Raw genomic sequence first — 14,782 nt, forward strand, 5'->3', positions numbered from 1 at the left:
TAAAATCCTCTTTTACCTAGTGGATCAACTGCAAGAATTGGTCCTATTACAACAGGAGGGCCACAACCAAACTTGTTCTTGGCAATAACACGGAACATATATTCTTGTCCCTCAAGAAGACCTGTGATGTCACATTTAGATCTCTCAGTCTCTATTGGTTGTCTCCAAGTATGCATCTTGGCATCTTTTCTTTCAATAATGAAGCCTGTGAGTTCACTTCCTCCATCATCTGCTGGATCAGACCAGTTAAGCAGACACATCTTTCTGTTTGTTACAACAGGTTTTAAGTCAAGAACTGGCCCAGGGACATCTGAAAAAGAGAACAAGACAAATCAATGTAATAAGATGTATCATTTGAAAAAAAAATCCTATGAAAATCCATGTAACATTCCTTACCAAAAACCTCTACCCGGGCTGCTGCAAATTTGGAACCACAGCTATTAGTGGCTGTAATCACATATCTGCCATGATCTTTTCTCAATGCGTTTTTGATAATTAGTTCAGATTTGGTTCCGACATTCTCTATGACAACACGATCTTTATCCAGCTCCCCTTCTTCTATGGTCCATACTTTTGTGGGCACAGGGCGGCCAGTAACCACTGCTGGAATTCTAAGAGTCTTCCCAGCCATTATTTGTATTCCAGCCTTGACAGAAACATCGAGTTCCACAGCTGGAGGCTCTGTTGCAAGAGGACAGTTATTCATTAACCCGAGAAAGATGAAAAAATGGTCCCATATTGGGAAAATATCCATAATTTTATTGCAATAACCAGTAAGTACCTAGTGGTTCAGCCACGGTAACAGGTTCTGTTTCTCCAGGTGGTCCTTCACCTGCCAGGTTGACGGCACTCACTCTAAGTTTGTAATCTGCACCCTCTCGGATTTCTCTGACAGTGTACTGACGGTCCTTGATCATCTTCTCAGTGCAGCGTGACCACTCATTGGTGCCAACCAACTGCTTATCAACGAAGTAGCCAATAATTTCCCCACCACCATTGAAAGCTGGAGGTTCCCATTCCAGTTCAATAGTTGTAGAGCTTGTGTCAGCAACTCTTGGGATAGGTGGCCCAGGTGGAGCTAGAATGAATACAGATACACAAATGAAACACACTGATGGTTTAAAAATATGTCAGAGCTTATTCTCACATTCCTCTTCTTTAGGAATTACTTACAGATTGGATCACGTGCTGTTTGGGGATCTGAAGGTGGACTGAACTTTCCAGGTCCAGCTGCATTTTCAGCACATACTCTGAAGACATAGGTGAGTCCTTCTAATAAGCCATCTACCTTGGCTTTCAAAGAATTCAGAAGGCTTTTGTTGACACGAGACCAATGTGTACTATTAACCTCACGTTTTTCAAGCCAGTAACCCAAGATGGGGCTTCCATTATCTTTAGGTTCATTCCATTTCACTAGCATACTGTTGCTGGTAACCTCTTCCACAATGGGCTTATCAGGTGCATCAGGTGGTTCTGATTAAAAAAATAAATTAATTCCCTAATATGACATAAAACTCAATTTTGCAAACTGTGATAATGTATATTTCAAACCATATGATAAAACAAGGCAAACTTTCAATGCTAAAGGATCTTACCAAATGGATCTTTAGCTGTAAGTGGCTTTGAAACACATGGTGGTCCAGGCCCAAGCCTATTTTCAGCTCTTACACGGAAGAGGTACTCTTTTCCTTCAATTAATTTTGTTACTGAATATTTGCAATGTCTAAGTGTTGAAGTGACAACAATCCATTCTGAGTCAGGTTTTGTCTTGTCTTTCTTTTCCAGGGTGTAGTTTATGATTTCACTGCCACCATCATCGAGGGGTGGTTCCCACTTACAGAGGACTGAGGTCTTTCTAATATCTTCAAATACGAAGTTGATTGGTGGTCCTGGTGTATCTAATATTTCAAAAGAGAACAGTGATTAAAAATTTGTTGCTATGGAAACTGTAAATGTCAGCATGTGCCCTTGACATAACTTCTAGTTTTCCCACAGCTATTTTTGTACTGCATTAGCTAATGAATAACAAGATCAGTTGTTCTTTTAAAAACATAGCCAGGACATAAAATGTGACTGAAAATTATTTGATAAAGCTACTTCCCACTTCTTTTAATTGGTCCCCCATATTGTTTATTTTTATATTTTACTAAAACTCTTACATAAATTTTTTCCATTGGAAAGTATAGTTTTAACTATTTACCTAACACACAGACAGTACAAGGAGCTTTTGCAACACCATGGTCATTTTCAGCTTTGATCATATACAGGCCGTGGTCAGGTCGGAGAGAATCTCGGACACGAAGCTGAGATTCTCCTTGTTTGCTATTATTGATACTCAAACGCTCTGTCAGAGTCAGGAAAAATGGTTCTTCTTCTTGAACTTCACCCCTCTTCCTCCTAACCGGGGCTGCTGGTCGCTTCTTAATTTCCTCTGGTACAATGACGTTTTCGTCTTTTATCCATGTAATAGTTGGATAAGGTGATCCAGAAATGGTTGCATCAAGTGCAATTTCATCGCCTCGTTTTACTTCTAAGATTGTTCTCAGAATGACTTTTGGAGCATCTGTAACAATTAAAAACAATAATTGTTTTCAATTCTGATTAAGATATCTGATAAAACATCATTGTCATTTGTTTTACAATGGAAAAATGGCAACTCCATCGAACAAAACTCACCAATAGGATCTACAGCTTTGGTTGGAGGAGTAGCCCGAGAAGGTTCACCAATACCGGCAGCATTCTCTGCTCGCACACGGAATTGGTACTCCTTCCCCTCTTCAAGTCCTTTTGCTGTATAGGTCAGCACTGGTACCAGGTGTTCATTGCATCTTTTCCATCTTTCTTCACCCTTTGCAATCTTCTCGATGATGTAACCCATTATCTTGCTCCCTCCATCATACAGAGGTGGCTTCCATGTAATAGTCATGGCCTTAGCTGTAGGATTATGGACCTCAACATCTACAGGTGGATCAGGGGGCTCTGAAGAACAAGAAAAAAAAATCCCTTAACACTGTGAAAGCCAACTTCTTAAAATGAAACTTTGAAATTAAGTCCCAGTCATTTTACAACCATGCTCAAACTTACGCTTTGGATCTTGAGCAATGACTGGATTTTTCAGTTCAATATATTCTCCTCCACCAATCTTGTTAACAGCTTTGACACGGAAGAAGTATTCGCCATTTGGTATGAGATCCTTCACAGTCCAAGACAGCTTGTTCTCACCAGACATGACTGGAATATACGTCCTTCTTCCAGCTTCTCTGCGTTCCAGGATGTAATGGAGAATTGGGCTCCCACCATCATATTCTGGAGGCTCCCAGGTTAACTTACAAGAACTCTTGGTCACGTCACTTGCTTTAATATCTTTGCATGGACCAGGTAGGCCTATTACAAATAAAATTGAAAATTATTATTGTAATCTCAAAAAAGCAACAATTTAATAATATATTCTAAGTGTGGATATTTGCATTTTGGGTGGGATCATCTTTCTTGTGCTGAAATATCCTTCATCCTGCTGGGCATTTTGTATTCTTGACCCTCAACACTAAACAGCAGTATCAGGCTCTGAGTGATTGTGCAAAGCAAAAAGTGGCTACTCAGATTTTCACACACTATCAGGGGTGGGGTGGATGGCAGAAAATGTTACTCCCTTGAATGAGAATTCTATTGAAAAATATGAATTTATACAACTAGGAAACAAATATTGGTCATTTAAACATTCTTTGAGTGTGCTGAATCTCTTATTTAAATTAGCTTCACAATCAAATAATTAAGGGTAAATTAATCTAATCAGAGTAGCAATTTCATTTCTTTAGAATTGCTTTACTTCTCAGATGGAAATAAAAAAAGGGATGTTTAGTTTACAGCTGCCAATCCATGGAGCCATTTATACTACATTTTAAAGTTAACCAATTTCCCCAACACATGAAGGAGGCCAGGCATTTCATTAAAGAATGATTACCTATGACTTTGACATTGATTGAGGCAGTTGCTGAGCCGAGTTTATTTTCCAGTGTAATGGTGTAAATGCCAGCATCTGCATGGACACTCTTGGGAACTTCAAGGTGTGCAGAAATGTGATCATTCTTCATTGTCAACCTGTCACTTGCTTTTATTTCTTTGCCATCTTTATGCCAGCTGACAGTTGGAACTGGGACAGCTCTAAAGGGAACAGGAATGCTTAATTTTTCTCCTTCAATAACGACAATGTCATGAGTCTCCATCTCAATTGTTGGCTTGCCTGTAAGACATGATCCAAAAGAAAGACAAACAGTACATTAAAATGTGATACATGAAGAAAGCCTATTTTATTAACTATAAAAGGCACTGTGTTCTTACAGTCTGGGTCTTTGGCAACCACATTTTCAGAGATTTCAGATGGCTCGCTGACACCAACAGCATTGACAGCTCTCACTCTTAGAACGTACTCTTTGTCAGGAATAATCCCCTCCTCAACTTTGAATTTCAAATCTTTTATTGGGCGAGAATTAACTCGCATCCATTTCTCAGTGCCTACTGGACACATTTCAACATGGTATCCTATGATTGGACTTCCACCATTTTTCTCTGGAGGCTTCCAAGCAATGGCAATGTGCTTCCTCCCAGCATCAGTCACATGTAGGTCAAGGGGAGGTGAGGGAGGACCTGAGAAAAGAGTGAACATTTACATCTGCAGGCTCATCATTGAATTCTATATGATGTTTGTTGCATCATCAGCACCACTTACTTGTTGGATCTTCAATTGTTAGGATTTCTGTGGGTTCACTTGGGTGACCAACTCCAGCTTCATTTTCTGCCCGAACCTGAAACTGGACCTCTGTTCCTTCAATGACATCAGTTACTCTAAAGTTACAGTCAGGTCCTGAGGTCTTTCCAGCTTTCACCCAACGAGTGCCTAACTTTTCTTTCTTCTCAATGATATATCTATTTAAATAACAAGTCATTTCATTAGCATTAATGGAAAAAAAACAAGTTAAAGATTTGCAGCCAAGTATATATTACTTTTTATGAAATGATTCAAGTTCTACCTCTGTATTGGTCTCCCACCATCATTTTTAGGTGGCTCCCACTTTAGGTCAACATGTCGTTTTGTCACATCAACCACTGTTAGGGCATAGGGTGGTCCAGGAGTGGCTGAAAGGAAAACAATCCACAATTAGAAATACCAGAGGGAAAAGTAATAACCTACTACAAATGTTACAAAGATTAAACTAGAGCGCATACTAAAGGTGTCCTTGGCCAGGACAGAATCCTCAATTTCAGTGTAGTCACTTTGTCCTATTGCATTCTCTGCAGCAACTCGGAACACATACAAAGAGCCCTCAGTCAGTGGGGTGACTGTGCATTTGGTGTCCTTGACGGTGGTGTCCACTGTTTGCCAGCCTTTTCGCCTCACATCTCTCTTTTCCACAATGTAGTTGGTGATAGGGGACCCTCCATCTTTCTCAGGAACTGTCCATTTTAGGTCTGCTGTATTTTTTGTGATATTAATAACTTCAAGCCAACGAGGTGGTGATGGAGGATCTGGATAAAAAAGAAGGAAAAGTAAATTTGATTTTTTATTGTCCAACATTCAGTGTTTACTGCATGTTCTGGTTGTCACTAGAAAATAATATAGCAAGAAGGGAATAATAGTAATGAGATTTTCATATTTTCTCATATTTCAGTATTTAGATAGATGTTAGAAAGATTTATATACCCCAGACATCAAAGGTGACTTACATAGTTTCTCCCGGCAAAGCACAGGGTCGCTGGGTTCGCTGGGCTCACTTTCTCCAGCCTTGTTCACGGCTCTCACCCGGAATGAGTACTCCTGCCCTTCCATGAGCCCCGGAAGTAAATGCTGAGTGGTTGGAACCCCTTCCGCTACTCTGACCCAGTCTTCTGTTCCAGTCTTTAGCATTTCAATGACATAAGATTCAATCTTTGCCCCACCGTCATGTTCTGGCTTTGTCCAAGTCAATGTTAATGATGTTTTGCCTATATCTTTTACAGTTGGTTTTCCAGGAGGCCAAGGAGGATCTACAAGCCAACAAAATCATGATTTAGGTTTGCCAAAAATAAGTTCATGCAAGCTTGAAAATAGCCACAGAAAACTATCAATAATACCTATGGGATCCTTTATTAGGATTGGTTCTGTTGATCTACTTGGCTTTCCAGGTCCAGCCAGATTTTCAGCCAACACACGGAATCTGTATTTTTTCTTATTGGTGAGACCTTTCACTCTGAAATAGGAACAAAGAGCATGTGTAATATCATAGTAAGTGAGGCTAATTTATTTACATTGTGAAAAAAACTAATTTGGAAATTTAACTCAAAGTATATTCATGTAAATTTAAAAATTGCCTTTTAACTGTCACAGACTTTAAATTTGGCCAAGTGTACCAATCTAATTATGATAAGGATTATCATAATATACTGGAGGACAAAACACTTTGAAACTTCCATAAAGTTAATAGTTTGTAGTAAATTAAGAACATGTCCTTGAATGGAATTTATATCATTTAAAAAATTATGTGAAAAGAGAAAATAAAAGCAAAAATGATTAAAAATTTAATAGTAACATATAATCTGTCTCACCAAAAGGAATACTACAGAGTAAATATTTAAATATACTGCTGTTTTAACACTTGAGAGATTCTGGATATACCTATATGTTGTGTCCTTTACTGGCATCTTATTGCATCTAACCCATTTATCAGTATCCGGATCTAATCTTTCAACCCAGTATCCAGTGATGGGGCTGCCTCCATCATCATCTGGCTCACACCATGTGAGAGTCACTGCATCTTTAGTGATGTCTGAAGGCTCTAGGCGAGTTGGAGGTCCAGGTGGATCTACAGAAAAGATAATGGTATAAAAATGTACCTGTCCTATTCATAAATATGGTGCCTAAATGCAAGTTTGACATAAGCTTCTTTATTTTTTTTTTGGCCAGCTGGATAAGAAACTTACCAAATGGATATTTGGCTATTATCGGAGTAGCCTGGACTGGCTCACCAACACCATACATGTTTTCTGCAGCAACTCGGAAGATGTACTCTTTATTGGGTGTTAATTTGGTTGCCTTGAAGTTTGTGTCCTTGACTGTTGATGAGAGTTTATGCCACACTTCACTGTCAGTCGCTTTCCTCTCCACAACGTAGTTTGTGACCTTGGATCCACCATCATCTCGCGGTGGGTTCCATGTTAGAAGACATGACTCGCTGGTTATGTCTGTGATGTCAAAAGCAGCTGGTGGTCCAGGTTTATCTGTGGATGACATTATGCAGAAAAAAAAATTAACCATGGTTTATTCAAGAAAGGAGCTGAAATGTGTTTGATCCTTCTTGAAACTAGAGCCTTTCTTACCTAAGACATTCACTTCCACCACAGCAGTGGCCCGGCCACAGACATTCACAGCCTCGATGATGTAGGTTCCGGTGTCACTTCTCTTACTATCCATGATAGTCACTGTGGATTTTTTAGGAACATTTTCAATAGTGATTCTATTATCTTGCTTCAAGACCAGATCAGCCTTCGTCCAAGTTATTTTAGGATCAGGTTTTCCAGTTACAGTAGCAGGAAGTTCAATCTTTGTTCCAGCTTTTACAGTAAGACCAGCAAGGAGCTTTACATCAAGGAAAATTTCTGGGGCCTCTGAATTGGAAAAGATTTATGTTGTTAGCAGCTTCAAACAGAATTAAACACTGAGGCTTTATTGACATGATAATAAAAATGTAAATACCCTGTGTGTCCACAGCCTGGATTTCTTCTGTGGGTCTGCACGGCTTGCTAGCGCCCACCCTATTCAAGGCCTTCACACGGTAGGCATACCACTGGCCCTCCTCAAGACCTGTCACTTCCATTCTGTCAGAAAACACATGAGGCATTTTACTATCATGTAGATAACCTGTTCCACTGTATAGTTGTCATAATCTTCCCCAAATTCATGCTACTAGTATAATACTAGCTTTTAAATAAAATCTGGATTGCTTCAATAGTGTAACAATTTTTTAAAATTACACAGGCACACTAAAAGAATTTTCAATGAAAGAAACTAACATTTTGCCTTTCCCAAGGAAAACCCATTTTTAATGAGTAGGGATGAACATTACTCTTGTGCCCAATAATTTAAAAACCTACTTTGTTTCTGCAACAGGTTCTCCACAGGCAACCCATCTGTCTGAACCACGTGGACATTTTTCAACTAAATATCCTTTGATGCGTGAACCACCATCATTTTTAGGTGGTTCCCATGTTAGGAAGATGCTTTTGGCTGTCCGATCTCTCCATTTAAGATTCTCTGGTGGGTCAGGTACCGCTGTAACATTTTAAAGAGAAAGTCAGTTTTACAGGACGCCTACGAGGTTATCTCCATATGGCCAAGCCTTTCCTTTCCCAATAATGCCAACCTCAGGTCTAAAATCAAAAACAGGTAACATGAGACTAGGTGAGAAATTATGACACATGTACTTACTTGCAGGAGCTGACATATTTACAGGTTCATCAATATATGCAGGTTCTCCAGGGCCACACTTGTTACGAGCACAGACTTTGAATAAATATTCTTTTCCTTGAACAAGATCAGGAACTGTGAATTCTAGATCAGTCACAAAGTCCATAACCTAGGAAAAAGAAATACAGTTAACTAGCTATTTCCCCCAAACCATTTCCCTAAGTCAAATGACTCTGCTTTTGAGCAGCAACACAAATGGAAGTTGTTTTGAATGTTAAGGATTATTCTTACAACAATTTTGTATTAGGGAAAAATTGCAACTAGGGTATATAATAATATTCGACCCTCAATATGAAGAAAAGCTGTTCCATAGTTTATATACATTAAAAAGATGCCAAATAAAGTATAGATTCCTTTTGCCAGCTTAGTTATTAGAAATATGATTTTAAATCAGGGTAAAGAATAGTAACTGATATAAATAAAAGGAAGAATAGCAGATTAAGTCAACTAAGGCAATCCAGTAGAGTGAGAAAAAAAATGGGATGGTCAGGATAATAAATACTTTCCTTAGAATGGCTTAAAGGTTAAAGGTTATTAAGTGAATTATTTTTTCAAACAAACCTAACTACAAACTTGATAAAGCTCACAAAATGAGGCAATTATACTAAACCTTGGTTGAACTGTCTCAGGAAGCATTAGCATCAGTGTACTTTTAAAAACGATTTTTGGTACATTTTAGTTAGGTAAAGGTAAAAAGACCCGGCATATATAATTTTGTGTAGCAGCCCAGCCTCCTGGGATTTCTTCTGGTCTCTTTTTGGAAGTTGATGTATCATTACTCCAAACTCACTTTAGTCCATGTTTTCCGGCTGACTTCTCGCTTTTCAATGACATATCCGGTCAACGGACTTCCTCCATCATCATCTGGTGGTTCCCAAGTCAGATGTACTGAATCCTTGGTTATGTCAGTAAATTTCAGTTCTTTGGGTGCACTTGGGCGAGCTAAAAAAGAAGATTCAGTGAAAATATCATTGATGGTTTAAGCCAATATTTGCAAATACTGCTAAATCACATTAGGTAACAAAAGTTTAATTCCTTACCAATTACATTGACGTTAATTTCCCCAGAAATTGATTTCACACGATTTTTTAATGTCAGTGTATAAATGCCCTTGTCTGGACGTTCACTTGGAGAAATGACAAGTTCAGCAAAGGCAGATATGGTCTTCATAGTCACACGGTCTCCTGCTTCTAGAACCTTCTCTCCAAAAGACCAGGTTGCAGTTGGCCTTGGATAGCCTGTACTTGGAACCAGGATCTTGATAGGATTTGGAACGATAACTTCCAGACCATCTTTAAAAGCACTTAAATCCATTGTTGGTTCAACTATCAAAAAAAAAAATTAAAATGAGTTCCATATTTAAATCCCTGATATCGCAAAGTAGCTATGTGTTAGCTCCAAATCTAAAAATAAAATATCTGTTTACCAGATGCATCATCAGCAGTTAGAGGACCAAGAATTTCAGATGGATCTGAGACACCAGCAGCATTTTCTGCAGATACTCTATACAAATAGTTATTTCCTTTTTGCAATCCAGTGACCTAAAATTATAAATAATTGTTAAAAACATACACACTGAATTTCATGATCATGCACTGAATTTTTTTTAGATGCAAACTGCTTACCTTGTAAGTCAGTTTAGGGACAGGTTTCATATTGCAACGGATCCAATTATCTTTTCCTTCTTCACACCGCTCAATTATATAGCCCAATATTGGGCTTCCTCCATCTTTCAGAGGAGGTTCCCATGTGAGCTGAACTGATGACTGAGTCTGATCTGAGGAATTCAGGTTCACAGGAGGACTTGGTCTCTCTGGGATTGAAGAAAGAGTTGGTGCATACAATTTAATTTTGTGGTAATTTATTAAGACATGATATCACTAATTCTATCACTCTCATGAAAACAACAGGTTTACTAAGCTCACTGAATAAAAGTAGGCAAGTCTGAGTTTTTATAATTTTGTTCAAATTTTTTGGTATTCTACCTTTTATTAACTTTAATATAAATGATTTCAATTGATAGGCCTAATTTCTTGATTTCGTACAATATTTATTTCCTTTTATTGATTGATTGATTGATTGGCTTACCAATTGGATCAGCAACTTTGACAAAGGGTGTAGCTGCACTTGGTTTTCCAACTCCAATTCGGTTTTGGGCTCTGACACGGAAGCTGTACTCCTGTCCTTCCACCACATCAGTGACAGTGGCAGACAGGTCTTCAGCTCTTACAGTCATGGCAGTGTCCCACCTGATAGAAGTCTTGTCCCTTAATTCAATGACATAGTTTGTGATCTCTGCACCACCATCATATTCTGGTGGTTCCCATGTCAGTGAGACACCAAATTTATTCACATCAGTGATGGTTACATTCAAAGGAGGGCCTGGAACATCTGGTTGTCATGAAAGAAGACGTAAACGTGAGTTTGGGTTATAGTGTACAAACAAGTAAAGATAAACTAGTTTGCAATTTATTTTAACACTTCTTACCATATTTACCCCTTGCCTCTACAGGATTGTCAGTTTCTACTGGTTCACCAGTGCCAACTCTGTTTCTTGCACTCACTCTGAATAGGTACTCAACTCCTCCTTTTTGTAGTCCAGTGACAGTAAATTCACAACTATCTGCACGGTCAGTGGCTAGAACCCACGTCTTTCTCTTGATGTCACGTCTTTCAACAACGTAACCTATGATTTTGCTTCCACCATCAGTTAATGGTTCTTCCCAGGCAAGGCCTACTTCACCATCAAATGTTTCTGTCACTTCTAAGTTACGTACCGGTCCAGGAACATCTGAAATTCACATATACATTAATTTTAATATCTTATTATACTTTTGACTTGTGCTGAGCTAATCAAGGTGGAGTGACTCAAGAACTTACCAATAACCTGTAAATTGATAAATGCTTCTGCTTTTCCATGTTTATTCTGAAGCACGATTTTATACCTTCCCCTGTCTCCTTTCTTGGCTTCTAAAATTCTGAAAGAAGTTTGTTCAGCTGTAGTGTCAACAGTTTTTGAAGATAAGGCTTCATTTTCTTTAAACCACTCAGCTTCTGCTTTGGGGTAGGCATCATATGGGACTACCATTGTGAGAGGCTGGCCAACGTCAACCACAAGGTCTTGATCAGCTGTCTTGATTTTAGGTGCAGCTAGGAAAAAGCACATGAATGCTTTTGAGTTGTGTACTCTGGTCAAATCACGGCATAGCTTCTTTACTATATATTTATTAACAAATGTATTGGTAGTATAACATTGGAAGTAGGTCACAGTAATTTTATAGCAGAGAACACTTAACTGTCTAATAGTTTTATTTCCTTTAAATTATTAGCCTCTGGAGAATAGAGGGTTGAAGACGGTATAAAATCAGAAAATATTCAATCTTCACCAAAAGTAATAAGAGAGGACTTAGAATGGTGTGAAACATGTTTTTCTTTGATAGAGTAAGCAGTGCATAGTTAGCTTAAGATAAATCAGACAAACTTTTTCTTATGTACAAGTGATAAGCTAATGGCATTTTAATAACAATAACCTATCAGGATATCTTGGGTCAGGGTGAGAACAGATCTAAAAGGCCCAGAGGGGTTGGAAAGAAGAGGGTCAGACTGTCCTTAGGTCTGGGAAGACCCTTGGGGTGAGGGGTTATTCAAGGAATCAGGAATAGCCACCATGTGCCAGGAACGGCACAAGATTCTGGCATTAAAGATGAATGTCATCAATTTCCTCTTACTTAAGACAGTTACTTTGCAGTAAGAGAAATCAGAATAGTTGACATATGGACAGGACTAATAGAAATGACTCTCACAAGGATTATTTTATTAGATAACCATAAACTCTGTACCAGTGGTGGTGAAAGTATGGCATGTGTGCCATAGCAGGAACAAGGAGCCCTCTGTTGGCACATGAGCCAAGTCATCCCAGCAAACCTCAGGTTTAATTGCAGTGCTGGCACCTTGCGATAAGTGAGTTTTGGGCTGCAGTTTGGGCATGCAGTCTCTCAAAGGCTCACCATCCCTGCTTTATATCATCTGTGATATTGTGAAGATATTGTAAAATAAAAGAAAGGGACTTACAGGCCAGTTCAAGCTTAGCTCTGGCTTCTTTGTCTTTGGCAACAAATCTATATTCACCCTGGTCACGGGGCTTAATATCACAAATCTGTAGCCTGTGTATCTTTCCTTCACTCATCATCTGATGTTTGTCACCTTGGACAATGACCATGTTATTTTTTAGCCACTGGACTTCCACCTTGTCTTTGTTGAGCTCAGCTAAAAAGACAACATCAGCACCAGGAGCTTCAAGAATGTCTTGAGGAGGTCTGATGATCTCAACAGGGATTTCTGGAAAGAAAATGTTAATTAAACACAAATAGGTTTGGATTTTGATTAACAGTTTTAAAAAATTGGTTGCCAACATTGGGGTTATACTTTTACTTAATCTATACCTTCCACAAAAAGTCTAGCTCGCGACTTCCTGTCTTCTACTCCACAAGCATATTCACACTCGTCATCCAGCCTGCAATCTTTTATAATGAGTCTATGTATACTTCCATCTTTTTCAAATTTGTATCTAAAAAGAGATTGGATTATTGGTTAGCCAACATAAGGACCATTAAACTCATAGTGTATATATAGCTACAGAAATAGAGAATAAGAAAGTTTTTGCATACTTTTTGCCTTCTTTGATTTCTCTCCCATTTCTGTACCATTTTACATTTGCTTTTTCTCTGGAGAGCTGGCAGGAGAAGACAGCATCATCAAACTCGGTGACTGTCTGGTCTTCCAAGTGTTCCACAAATTCTGTTGGGGCTTCTATTATAAGAAGTTCAGCCACAGATTTATCTTGTCCAGCAGTGACCACATATTCACCTTCATCTGGGAAGCCACAATCTTTAATGATTAGAGAGTGCTTATACTTATCAATTCGGTATGATATACGGTTGTCAAAAGGTACTTCTTCCCCATTTTTGGTCCATTTCAGTGTGACGTTGAGACGATTCACCTTGCACCAGAATGTGACAGATTTCTTCTCCATTGTTTCAACATCTTTAAGAGGCTCGATAATCCTAAGATCTTCCTCTGTTGTAAAGAAGAGCAATGTTGACCTTGTTTTCATAGAAACTAATGGGAAAAATTTCTAATACCATATAAATTACTTACCTTCTACAATTAGGTCGGCTGCACTTTTAACATTTTCACCTCTATGATTGGTCAGAGACACATTATATTTGGCTTGGTCATCTAATCGTGTATCTCTAATTCTGAGGGTGTAGACCAGGTCTTTTTGGAGAATAATGTACTTTGCACTATCAAATATGGCTTCTTCATTTCTGAACCATTTGGCTTTGGCACCTTCAGTATTGACTTCACAGTTGAAGACAACTTCTTGTTGTTCCTTCACACGGGTGTCTTTAAGAGGAACTATGATCCTGAGTTTTTCTGAAAACAACCAAAGGAACTTTATAGTATGAAGAACGATCAAAGTAACGCATATAAGCATAAATAAACCCAAAAGGCAAGAAGATAAAATAAAATAAAATTTATTTTAAAACACCAAAAATCAAGAGGCAAGAACAAACTTACCAATTACTGTCAAGTGAGCTGCTGCTCTGGCGGCTCCCACCATGACCACATAAGTCCCCATGTCTTGCAATGTGGCATCTTTCACAACGAGGACCCTCTTTTTGCCATCAGCAATCACATCATATTTATCTCCAGCTTCAAGTGTCTTATCATCTCTCTTCCATTGAACTTCGAAGCTTTCCTTTGATATAGTGCAGACAAATTCAGCCTTTTCTCCTTCCAGGATTTCCAGGTTTTGAGGTTTTGAGATAAATTCAGCAGCAAGTTCTGGAAAGAAAAAGTTGCATGATACTGAAAACCTATGCATTTAAACCTTAAATATAACAAGTATGAATTGTAAAAAATAAAATGTTATTCACTGTAATTTCCCTACCATGCACTTTAACTTTGCCATCAGTTTGGGAACTTGGGAGTCGGCAGTTGTAGTTGCCAGCATCCTCAAGGTGAGCATTTTGAATGGTCAGGATTCTCTTCCTCCCATCGGCAAGTATTTCAAATCTTCCTGTTTCGATGATTTCTTCATCACCTTTGTACCAAATCACTTCTGCTCCAGGTTTAGACACTTCACAAACCAGTTTGATAGTGTCTGTTTCACTAACTTCAACATTGGCAAGATTTTTTGTAAAGACAGCTTCTTCTTCTACAAGGAGAACAAAAAAAAATTGAGTTAAACTGGTAATTATCATTTTTCCTAACATTTATATT

The 14,782-nt window shown here is 38.5% G+C and overlaps 1 protein-coding gene across 18 annotated transcripts in view; it reads right to left on the reverse strand.

Annotated features, from left to right (window-relative positions):
* The window catches only part of Ttn (titin), a 274,910-nt gene that overhangs the window by 80,891 nt on the left and 179,237 nt on the right, over positions 1-14,782 (reverse strand). For all 18 annotated transcript variants that reach the window (XM_087196546.1, XM_087196551.1, XM_087196550.1 and 15 more), the window contains 34 exons: positions 14,451-14,717; positions 14,078-14,344; positions 13,655-13,933; positions 13,165-13,573; positions 12,940-13,064; positions 12,569-12,835; positions 11,378-11,647; positions 10,986-11,288; positions 10,586-10,888; positions 10,123-10,310; positions 9,924-10,038; positions 9,538-9,822; positions 9,288-9,439; positions 8,459-8,606; positions 8,125-8,302; positions 7,727-7,848; positions 7,351-7,638; positions 6,955-7,251; positions 6,650-6,836; positions 6,109-6,224; positions 5,722-6,021; positions 5,224-5,523; positions 5,028-5,133; positions 4,727-4,923; positions 4,339-4,644; positions 3,962-4,240; positions 3,085-3,384; positions 2,677-2,979; positions 2,201-2,563; positions 1,596-1,898; positions 1,174-1,473; positions 782-1,078; positions 397-681; positions 17-310 (listed from right to left, as the gene is read on the reverse strand). In XM_087196546.1, coding sequence (XP_087052672.1) covers positions 17-310; positions 397-681; positions 782-1,078; positions 1,174-1,473; positions 1,596-1,898; positions 2,201-2,563; positions 2,677-2,979; positions 3,085-3,384; positions 3,962-4,240; positions 4,339-4,644; positions 4,727-4,923; positions 5,028-5,133; positions 5,224-5,523; positions 5,722-6,021; positions 6,109-6,224; positions 6,650-6,836; positions 6,955-7,251; positions 7,351-7,638; positions 7,727-7,848; positions 8,125-8,302; positions 8,459-8,606; positions 9,288-9,439; positions 9,538-9,822; positions 9,924-10,038; positions 10,123-10,310; positions 10,586-10,888; positions 10,986-11,288; positions 11,378-11,647; positions 12,569-12,835; positions 12,940-13,064; positions 13,165-13,573; positions 13,655-13,933; positions 14,078-14,344; positions 14,451-14,717 — 8,499 coding nt within the window. The remainder of the gene's footprint in view (positions 1-16; positions 311-396; positions 682-781; positions 1,079-1,173; positions 1,474-1,595; positions 1,899-2,200; positions 2,564-2,676; positions 2,980-3,084; positions 3,385-3,961; positions 4,241-4,338; positions 4,645-4,726; positions 4,924-5,027; positions 5,134-5,223; positions 5,524-5,721; positions 6,022-6,108; positions 6,225-6,649; positions 6,837-6,954; positions 7,252-7,350; positions 7,639-7,726; positions 7,849-8,124; positions 8,303-8,458; positions 8,607-9,287; positions 9,440-9,537; positions 9,823-9,923; positions 10,039-10,122; positions 10,311-10,585; positions 10,889-10,985; positions 11,289-11,377; positions 11,648-12,568; positions 12,836-12,939; positions 13,065-13,164; positions 13,574-13,654; positions 13,934-14,077; positions 14,345-14,450; positions 14,718-14,782) is intronic.

Source organism: Heterocephalus glaber, unplaced genomic scaffold (assembly GCF_053883595.1).
Source record: "Heterocephalus glaber isolate CG9 unplaced genomic scaffold, H.glaber_assembly_v1.0 deba00000347, whole genome shotgun sequence".
Classification (NCBI taxonomy): domain Eukaryota; kingdom Metazoa; phylum Chordata; class Mammalia; order Rodentia; family Bathyergidae; genus Heterocephalus; species Heterocephalus glaber.